Source organism: Oculina patagonica, chromosome 2, assembly GCF_052425735.1.
Source record: "Oculina patagonica isolate OP01 chromosome 2, crgOcupat, whole genome shotgun sequence".
Classification (NCBI taxonomy): domain Eukaryota; kingdom Metazoa; phylum Cnidaria; class Anthozoa; order Scleractinia; family Oculinidae; genus Oculina; species Oculina patagonica.
In genome coordinates this window covers 30,909,871-30,920,881 of record NC_135759.1, presented here as the reverse complement: position 1 = coordinate 30,920,881, position 11,011 = coordinate 30,909,871, and the positions used below count along the sequence as shown (strand labels likewise).

Sequence of the window (11,011 nt, the reverse complement as noted above, 5' to 3'; positions counted from 1 at the left end):
ATAACTTTCTTTTTTTATCAAGGAAACTTCACAGCCAAATTGACTTTTATAATTAAACAGACTATAGTAGTGAATTAAACTAAGCACTTGAAATAACACTTTCTCTACTCTCGAGCCCGTGTTAAAAGAAGGCAAATATATTGTTTCATTTTACAAAGTCACGCACATTGCTATCTTCTTCTACGATGCTCCAACGCAAATTTGTTTTTTGTGAAAAATAAACATCAGTTCATGCACATCGTTTTGTGGTATGCCACAGCAAACAAACATTGTTTGGGTTTTATAGGAGCGGAGATACGACGCCGGCGATGGGATGGGCTCGTATACCGCTCGCGCGAAATTTACACAAGTGAGGCTGCTATCAGGTTATATAACTTCTTTTTAAACTCTGCAGGAAGTAAGTAGTAGCGGGTGGTCTCCAAAATTCATATATGTGATGAATATTCTTCCAATCAAAACAATATAGGCTTACCAAAACAACAAAAGCTTGGAAAACTTGGAAAATGCATTTATTGATAGTAGCATTATATACTTGTTTTAACGTGATGCCTTCTCATTCATTAGTAAAAAAATTCATTTCTCGTTAAGGTGATTTCGATTTCATGAAGATGTTTTGTCAAACCAAGGCACTTCATTCTTATGATTTTTTTAATTTCAATTTACACCTGTTTTCTTCAGCAAAGTTATCACGAAAACACCATCTTGGAATAATGGCTCGTTGTACGGACCCATGCTGTTTTGAAACTAATAAATAAGAAGCTGTTTTAGATTATTGCGCACAATGCTTAGCAGTTAATTATCATAGCCGAAAAACTAAGTAGAATTTTGCCACCCTGTTGAATATCCGTGTTCTGATTGGATCTCCTAGCCGGTCTCTATTGGTTGAAAGTTTATGGAGGGGCGTAGCCAAAGTCAATTATCAATTTCAATAAAATAAAAAAAAACTAAAAGCAAAAAGTGAAAAAAGTTTCCTTATAGCATAACCCAGTTACTGTTTATTAAACATAAATAGCAGAAAAAATGTTTCTCAAATTCCACCCCTCCAGGCTACGCCCCAGCCGAAAATGAAATGCAGGCAATCGAGCAAGATAGAACAACATCACCATTCTGTGTAAGGGAGCCTCCGACGTGGGAGGCGGGCAGGACTGCTCTGTAGTAAAAGCCCGCCGAGAGAAAGTTAGGTTGTCGGAACTCCTTAGATCTGTGGTGTCAATCATGTTTGCAATGTAGAGTGTACCAACTAAAATTTCATTTCCTCGTGGTAACATGCCAGTTACGTAGCCCCTTTTACAGTTTAATTTTAAGTTGTTATCGCCAATTTTTAATTCTCGTTTTTTGCTGTTAGTGATTATGGCCTGTGGATCAGGAAGATCTGCTAAATAATTTAGTTGTTGGTGTTACTTAGGTGTTTATATAGGTCCATCAGATGGTGTTAGATGAAGAGGGATTGTCAGCGGCCTCTACTCCGACATGCACCAACAGCGATAAGTCAAGAAAGTCACAGAAGTTCAGGGCCGTAACTAGCAAGAAGCAAGATGAGGCACTTGCCTCGTTTAGATTTAAACCCAACCATTTCTCCCCCTTTAAAAAAAAAAATTTCATTAAAAATTTTTCAACGAAAAAAAAAAAAAAAAATGTGGGTTTTTCAACCCAAAAGAAAAAACCAAAAATTGGTTTTATCATTTTAATTTTACCATTTTTAACTCTTTTTAGCCTTGTATATAGTATATATTTTATAAAGCGAACATTAAAAACAAAATATGTTTTGTTGGGAAAATAATTCCAAGTTGAACAATATTTATTTTTCTCAAGAATACCTTAAAACCCTGCCGACCTGAAATGTTGAAAAAAGAGTTTCAGAGCTTCTAAATTTCAAAGTTTTTTGAAGGGCATACACCCCACAACCCCTTAGCAAGATCTTGCCTCGTCTAAGGCAAATGTCTGGTTACGACCCTGCATACAGTTTGTTTGATACTTTTAGCCAAAGTTACAAGAAAAACAGCGCTCTATCTCGCGGCTGACAACTGATCGATATACGGCGCCTGCATGAGTAGCCAATCAGGCATCGAGTTTGCACAAATTAAGCGAATGGCTTGGGCTATGCCAATCCTGTTCAAAAAATTTCAAAACTAATAATAATAATAAATAATTTAGTTATGGTACAAAGAGAAGATAAAAGGTGCCAAAATTTAGATCGGATAAAATTTTTGTTAAACAAACGACATGCTATTAGAAAGAGCTATTTTAGATGCCGATATCTGACTGAAAGACGGTTTCCGAACAAATCAGGCAAGATACAGCTTTGTTTACCAGATGGGGGCCTTTTTGATGCGTTCTTCGCAACATTATTTTCACTCACAGTACCTCTCCACCCACCCACTCTCTTGGAACAAAATAAAGCATCGCGTTACATCTGTTAGCAGAAAGGATGATTACCACGATTTAAAACATTTATTTAATAAATGACACTTGAATGTAAGTTTATTACTACAATTTTTATTATTATTAATAAGGATTACTAGGTGGATAGATATGTGACGCTACGCCACGACATGGATCATTGTAGTCTCGAACAACTTCTATCACAGCCGAATCATAATCAGGACATTGACAGAGTGTGAGCAAAGGGAGAAAAGGTCTTAAATTATGAAATTCAGGAGCTATAGAGTTTGACAGCTTCTTGCCGTTCACAATTCCTATATCAGGCTCATAACGTTTGGATCCTTGTTTCTTTCCTTTAGATTTGTTTTCACTTAAGTTTCCGGCCTTGTCTTGTCGTACTGTGTGGAGTAATGGTAGAGACGCAGCTGCCTGTTGATTATCTTTGTTTATTCTAGTCCTGACTGAGTTCTTTGAATGATGCATCAGTTCTTTGTCATCGAATAAAGTTCTTGACTTAATTTCAGTTTCCAAGGCTCCAGTTTCTGTCCTTTTAGAACGAGAAATTTGTCTTCTACTTCTTGGTGAGGCTGTTTCCATGTCCGAACAGAAAGCATGCCACTCTGTAGCGGTTATTTCACATTCGGCTTCTTCTAAATTGGATGAAAAACCCGAGTCTTTATCCTCGCCGATGCCACGCGAGCTGCAGATGTCATAAAAGACTGACTCGTACGACGGAAGTGTTGCGACTGCCGTCACTTCGGGAAGCAGTTTATATTTCTTGCCTTTTGTTGAATCCTCATCTGTCGAATCTCGCACTTGATCAACGTTTTCCCGTCGTTCTTTAATATTTTCTATGTCATCAAAGTTGTCGAGAATGTCTAATGATGATTCTGTTCTTGGAAGGTAATTATGTCGAACATCTCTCGTACCATGGTTTGGGTTATTCGTCTTTTTGTGATTATTTGGCTTGTTTCTGCGCATGATTTTCCGCAAATTAACTCTGTTCTTTTATACATTTACCTCATTTGCGACCAGAGTAGCATCCGTTGGTGTTGATCGGTTAGTGGTTACCTTTCTTGCATTTGTGTGAAAGTGATAATTATGAATGGAAGTTGCTGGTCGTTATGAAAACTTCTCTTGTTGGTAAATTGTTTTGCTTGTTAACTAAATGTTCGCAAGCCCACATTATACGAAGGAATATAGTTCAGTTACTGGCCGGGAAGTCTCTTGATTCCTGATGTTTTCAAGGTAAACTTGAAGACACAGAGATAGTTTACACAGATTAACACGATGTTGAAGTCATTAGGCATTTACAGAGTTAGTCCTTTGTGTTGACAACACATTCAAATTTAAAAAGTTTGAGTTATTAAAAATTCAAATGGTTTAGAGGCCTTTCTTTGTATAGAAAAGAAAGGTTTAATGGTTGAAAAGCGAGATTAAGCAAACAAAGAACGATCTGGATAGGTGAGACCAGCGTCACAGCTACAACTGCTGATTGTTGATTATGTTTGGACTGATAAAAATGAAAACATTTTACGTGATACCAAACCACCATTGTGTTTTTAGAAAAGATTAAATGCATCTGGAGATGTTAAGTAATTAAAGAAATTAAAATATGCAGTGAAAATAATTGCGACGCTTCTGGACGCATAATACAGTGCAGCCTGTTCCAGGCGTTCTGTTAGATGGAAGCAGCGCGAAAATACGGATAAGAGCTCAGGTACAGAGTACATGCGGATAATAGGAACTCAACTTGTGGATCTCCGGATATCATTAAAAACGTAACGAAGATATAACATAAGGACAGTAAACTTGCTCCGGGTACCTTAGAGAAACGGGTATATCTGGTCAAGCAGCTGCCGTTGGCTTCATCAACGTGTCAACGTCAAATCTCATAAGACAACGTCATTTTTGTTTTAGACAACTAAAATAACTGTTTGGAAGATAGAATGATCAAGACGTCGTGAACAATTTTATACCGCTAAAGTTGATTTTCTTTCAAGAGGCTGGAAATTTGGAATAGAGAAAGTTGTGTCAATAATATGGAAAATTCGGTTAATTGGAGTTATCGCAAGCTTCAGTTTCCAAAATGTTTGTCATCAAGCAATTTTTTCACTCTGGTATCAGGAGTCTGCGAAAACAATAAACCACCTGACAAAAACAGGTTTCTATAACTGTTTCTCGTTTTCCTACTTATTTGTTAGTCGTGTTTATTGAATTCTATCTGGAAACACGGGTAAATTTAAAAAAAAAAGAAGAGAGAAATTTAAGGCCGTGTTGCACAAAGCGTTTACCTATACCAGCCTATTTTAAAATATTTTTACCCTTTTGTCATGCATTTTAGTAATGGACAGTATGTTTCGTGGCATAAACGTCCCAGACAGTGAATTTTACTTGCCATTTCATGAAAAAGTACAGCTCTCTACACTTACCTCTGTTACCTCAAGTAACGCAAGGCCTGGCTGTTAATACCATCCTACTGCTTCTTCTTGATCTCTTTTTAATAGAAATTTTCTTGACATAAATTGGGACGACTCGAATGGGACATTCGCCTGCATCAAATGTTTTCAAAAGCTTTTATCGTTCTCCCAGAATTCCACTCGTGTATCGTTATCTCTATAGAAACACAGAAATGCTTATATTTCTTGAATATAGCGCGCATGTGGTTGAACAAGACTACTGACCCTATACTTGTTGTTATTTTGACCATATAATATCTTAATCACGTTTCAATCCGATTTTGGGAGACCTCTCAGCCACTTTTTTGTAATATGTGCTCATCTACGTACATTTGCCATGCGCACATTTAATGAGAATTAGCGCATTTATTTGTTTTGCCTGATGATGGCTCTATTATAGCGCTTTGTTATAAAAGTTCTATTTCTGTTAGCGTTACAAAATTACTTAGCTATACACATTAGAAATACAGTATTCTTTACAAACCTATTAGACTCACGGCAACCTTGGGAACGGTAATAACTTTGACAAGCATGTGCGCATTCATTTGCGACCATTTAGTTTTCTTATAGCACTTACATGCAACATAATCACCCAACAGTTTCGCTTGAGAAAGTCCATATTTCTTATATTGAGTCAGTTTTTTCTGGTCCATGGACATAACGATATAACAAGCAAAGAACCGAAAGTAAACAACACCAAGCAGAGTTCATTCAAGAAGTGTATTCAAGAAAAACACTTTAGCACACGTGAAACATTGATGTTTTAGGTCATGTGTCATCAAGCAGTCTATCTTGGGCATTTCCCTCTCCTGTTTCAGTTTGATCTGAAACTGATAAAACGCGCGACAACTATTATTGTGTTGGTGAGCTTGGTTTATTTGTTTGGTCAAAAACAGTCTCTTTTTTTCTCAATTTTTTCAATCGTGAAGAGGCTTCTTGCCAAGCGATCACTGAATTCCTCGCTTCTCATGCATCTGACTGGAAGGGGCAGGAACGACTGAGATTGGCGGAGCATGGCCTTCCCCTCTCCTTCTTCAGCGCGCTTCGCCTAGCCACATCTTGTGGCTTTCGTTTTGACCCGCCCCATTAACTTCATTCCTCTATGGTCAATATAATTGCACGGGCTTTTTAGCGATCGTTTGCCAGGTTACCTGCTTCAAAGACACACTTTGCTCAGTTGAAAACACGCTTGACAATCAGCCGTATTAAACACACGCGTCGCTGATCTTAATTGACTATGACAGGAAAAGAAACATTTCTTTTCGCATCAAATCTGCTCTGGCTCGTTCTGTAGCGTTTGTTTGGTTCAGTGACAAAAGTATCATTTCCGCTGCTGCCGTGAAGTCGTGGTAACTTCACGTTATCAAAAATCGTGCCAGAATTTAACTTGTCCTGTACAGGTTCTACATATAGAACCTCGCCTCTTGTAGGTAATAACCTTGCATGGAAAGGTTTAAATACGTCTTTTGTGGTGAAGAAGGTTGCTGTTTGCTTGCTTTGTTGCTGGTCCTGGTCTGAACAATCCCATGATCCTAAACCGTCCAAGCAGCCACAGACCGTGTGATAAGAGCTAATTCGAACGAGGGGTAACTTTTTCTCCTTTCTAAACTTCCTCTCGTCTCGGTACTGTGCCAAGTATTTTGAAATTGGCAATAGATCAAACTTCTTTCCGTCGCGAACCCCCTTCGTTCCTCTATCCATTGACAACTTGTTTTCCATATATGGTGTCAGCAAGGAACTCCCAAGCGGTCTTCCCTTGCACAGAATTGGACTCTTTCTCTGTGGTAGATTTTCGGGAAGCTTCTGGTTTTCCACCCAAGACGCCTTTGTTTTTGCCATGCGCGATAAGATATTTGTCCTCGAAACTCTCTCAAGTGAACCCTCTGAGCTGGAATGGATGGATCGAGTGTCGTCCACTGTACATGCGCTTGTTGTTGCCATGTAATCACGGTAGGCACTGGCGTTTTGACGAGTGTCACTTGCTGCTGTCATTGGATTATGATGATCCATCTTCGGTGCTTCCGTCTCCTTTGTTCCAAGTTGCTCCAGTGGAACACATTTGGGAGGGCTGTGTGGCACTTGGTAGATTTGGTTGCTATCGAAGGCTACTGTAACAGTTTTGAGGTTAAACCTGAAGGATACAAGTTTAAACGGGAAGTTACTGGTAAGACAAGAGTCGAACTCTAATAAAGTTGTGACAATTCATTTGATGATCCATTTTTTGCAAAGTTTTTTTATATCCAGACATAGGGCTTAACAAACTCAAAATGTAGCTGTGGATCAAAAGAAATTGTGATTTCATAATATTTTTACATCTCTATGTCGAAGTAATATTATCTTCAGTCAGAGTAAGACGCAAATAGAAATGTTCATGTGATCGAGGCTTTGATAAAACGCGCACGAGCGATTGATTGTCGTTTTGTCCTCTTATTGATGATGAATATTAGCCAATAATCATGCGAGAAACGTTACAGTTATTGATGACACACACTTGCGAACGATTTTTTTTAATTGAAATGTGACATGTTCTTCTTTATTGGTGGAAGAAGAGATAACAAATATTTGTCAACTGCTGTAGTGTCCTTTATCCTCTCATCGTTTTGCAACTTGTATATGCTTCCGACTGAAATTGGCCCATCTTTGTACCAACATGAAGCTCATTTAGTTTTAATTTTTTTAAAAAAAAATAGCGCCAAATGGCCATGTTAATTACGGAATTGAAGTTTACAAACGACTAAAAAGATCAAAATAATTATAAGTATGCAGTGCACTCAAGCAAATGATCACCGGCCATTGTAAGGCAAATCAGCCTGGTGTTTATATTTTAGCTGGGGCCTAAAAAGGCAAGTGTTTCCCTCCAATGTTGAACATAAGTAAGACTGCGTCCTATTTTGAAATTTTGCTCCAAGTGATCCGTCAGATTGACTGAATAACTTTTTACATGTGCTATCCAGGTGTCACTGACGTATCCCACGTTATAGGGAATCATTAAACATTTGTCAAACACTGAGCCACTTGAAACACCGGCCAACTCGTATTTGAACTCGCCGAAGTAAAATACCAGCTTAACATTAACTGTGAAAAAGTTGTTTTGACGTTTTGACTCCCAAAAGTAGATTGCAAATGCGTTGGATGAAGCATCGCACGATTCAAGAACTTAGGAATCATGACCTTTCATTGTTTCTTGCAATCACAATATTAATGAAGCTCGTTCCTTTTCATTTGCGCTACAACTTTTAATAATGCCAAAATAGTTTTACGAATTGCCTAAACAAACACTTTGTCTCCGAGTTCTTCTCTGCTTGTGGTAGAACTAAACAATACAAACTCAAAACCACTCTTGGGCAATTTGTAAACACCCCCCCCCCGAGGCCTTTTTCCTTTTGTCTAAAATCAGTCACAGACATTCTAGCCACTTTGACAACTCACTTGTTAAACACAACGAGAGTAAACTAAAATCTTTGTCACCCAACGTCGAAATTCGTGTAAGCAGTTTAAGTTGGCAATAGGCCGCAATCCACTGCTTTCGAAGATGCATAAGACCGTAAACTCGTGTTAACGAGCTAGAAATAGTAGGGAAAGTTTTAATCAACAAAATCTTGCTCGATTAGAGACAGTTTTCGTCAACGCGGTCGTTTACACAATAGTTTGGTTTGCCACTTACTTTTGTATACCATCCACTTGAGAAGTACATGGTCTCCATATGTCTTGTACATCTTGTAGCGTACATAAGCGGCTTGCTTTGTAGGCCATAACACGGTAAAAGTTAGAACAGATACCGAGGTATTTTATTGTCACGGTTGCTGATGTGCGACTTTTGACTGCGACGATGTGTTGCTGGGTAACAATGCAAGTCATAGTTTGATTATCTAAAACAAATAAGCTGTCAACCGCTGCTGGAACACAATTAGCTTTGACCTTATTGAATTATTTGCATTTATATTATTGGCTGGAAAAGGTTTTAATGAGCTCTTTGATCGTCTTTGAAGTGAGCGTTCCTGATGTAAGAGAACATTTAAAGTTCAATCATTTATTTAAATGGTTTCATAAAATTTTAATTCTCACAAGTCGAATCCGAAACCTCAGTGAGGTTGATTGTCTAAGAATTACATGCCCCTGGCTCAAACCAATTGTTTGCTAAGAAAATTGACTTCCATTTCTTTTGATTGCACAACACTTCAAGGATTAGCTAAATATAATTAATCAGAGAGCTGTGTAATAAAGGAGCTTAAGATGTAAACCATGGCAGTACATGATTTGTGTAGAAAGTTTGATCGCTTTTTTAAGTCTATTGCATTCCACTAACGTGCAAAGCCAATTTATACATATACTGCACATTTCGATACGTGGTTGAAATATCTTCAGTTGTTAGGGGAATGATCGACTTAAGTTTTATATTAATTGCCCTTTGTATACTGTTGTTTCAAAGATATAACTCAGGGCATAATTACACACCTAGACTTTGTAAATCCGCCAAGCCCCACGCGTTTAACAGACAAGAATTCTAAAGTAACGAAATAAACACAGCTAACCATGTGGTAATGTGGACCTCGGGCTTTTCCAGGCTCTCGAATTGTGAGGCTAAATATGCAGTGCCAGTCTAGTTTGATAAAAAAGAAAAGAACGGAAAGGAAAAACTTGTGTTTGGCAGCGTTTGAATGCTTTATGGCTAAATTAATTTAGCTTTTAAGTACATTTTAATTGCAGAGGCTCCTCTGACTACCCGTGCTTTAATAGCCTTGCCTCGTCTTCCTTTGACAGTTATTTAACTTGCCCTAATTCTGTCTTTATGCACCTCCAATCCATTAATTTTAGACGACGATGCGTATGTCTCGTTCGCGTTTCAAGCAATCCAAAAACTTTCTGCTCATTACACGAATCTTTTAGCTATGTTTTGCGGTGTTTTGTAAATATTTGGTTGATTTTTGGGGGTGTTTAGGAGGAGATAGTTTTTCTCAAAGGATTAGAAAAATTTAGAGAAAAAAGAAATATTGAAGACTAAGTGTGATTTTAAAATTAAAATTTGAAGTAAAAAATAAGTAGATGGACACCAAAAAAAAAACAGTCCCCTGACAACCTTGGGTGCTCTTGCATGGCGGTCAACTGTCTGCTGGTGTTCCAATTTTTTTTTATCCCTTCTTTACACCTCTTAAAATGTCACTCAAATTCACTTTTACCCCCTTCCCTAATGACGTTGGTCAAACTAATAACCTCGTAATAAAGAAGTGGCTGTAGTTAGTTCTGTAAAGTTTTCGGATGGTCCTCGATCCAAGTAGTGGGTTTATGCGCATAATCTTAGTTGTTCTTCAAGTTGGTCACTGGCCCTTTTTCTGCGCTATTGCTGGCTCGGCTTGGAATTCTCATCAGAATTATCATTGTTCTATTCGTTGAAAGTTCCTCACAATGGGATTAAAATAGATCTCTTTAGATCTTTCCTAATAGGGGGCCCCTCTTACACGTTTGCATTCTTCTCAAGTTTAACTAAGTAAGGAAGTAGCTTTATTTGAGTATCAAACAGATAAAAAAAAAATAGAGCGTGGTTGGTGCATGCCATTCATAATAGTAATATTAGGGACAGTATAATTGAAAAATGTAAATAGAAAAAAAAAATTGAAAGTGAAATGGGAATGAAATTAATTGTATTCCTTTTGATTTGAACAAAGTGGTTCAGTTTATCATAGTAGCCGCAGAGTGCCTCGGTTACCTTTCTGTCATAACACTCCTTTTGCGTTACACTAACTCGGCTACGTTTGTGTTCTTAATTTCCTCACCAACTGCTTCATGTCCTTTAGTTTAACTCGTGAACGGTCGCGGTTTGATAAAAACTTTAATCGGTGTATCACCATCACATTCATCCCGTCGGCGGATCCCATGGATATCCCCGCTCAAAGTAGTGCGGCCTCTTCCGTATAAATTTAAGCTTTTCGGTCGTTGCTCGATTTTTGATGGTAATGGTTCTGTAAGACGTATCGCTCTTGGACAGTATCCATAAGGCCTTTTTTCTTTATTATATTCAAGACAAGGGTATAAAGAATCCATTTTGTGATTGAATCTTTGTCTCAGCTTGCCCCCATTACAGTCAACACACAACTCTTTTCCAACGACTTCACAAAACTCCCTTCTCATAACATTGTTCCTGCATAGCTGATCGGTAGGCTTAATGTAAGTAT

General features: G+C 38.0%; 1 protein-coding gene across 1 annotated transcript; it reads right to left on the bottom strand.

Annotated features, from left to right (window-relative positions):
- Positions 1 to 5,618: 5,618 nt before the first annotated feature.
- LOC144641971 (uncharacterized) lies at positions 5,619 to 8,661 on the bottom strand. Its single transcript, XM_078500980.1, has 2 exons — positions 8,506 to 8,661; positions 5,619 to 6,972 (listed from the first exon to the last, which is right to left on the bottom strand). Exons 1-2 carry the CDS (start codon positions 8,592 to 8,594, stop codon positions 6,069 to 6,071), a joined length of 993 nt encoding a protein of 330 aa, XP_078357106.1. The 5' UTR covers positions 8,595 to 8,661; the 3' UTR covers positions 5,619 to 6,068.
- Between the last annotated feature and the right edge of the window lie 2,350 nt (positions 8,662 to 11,011).

Coding starts and splice junctions, on each gene's coding strand:
- LOC144641971 (XM_078500980.1), bottom strand. CDS start 8,594: ATGGCCTACAAAGCAAGCCGCTTATGTACGCTACAAGATGTACAAGAC. Junction 6,973..8,505: donor CAAGTGGATGGTATACAAAA/GTAAGTGGCAAA, acceptor TGTATCCTTCAG/GTTTAACCTCAAAACTGTTA.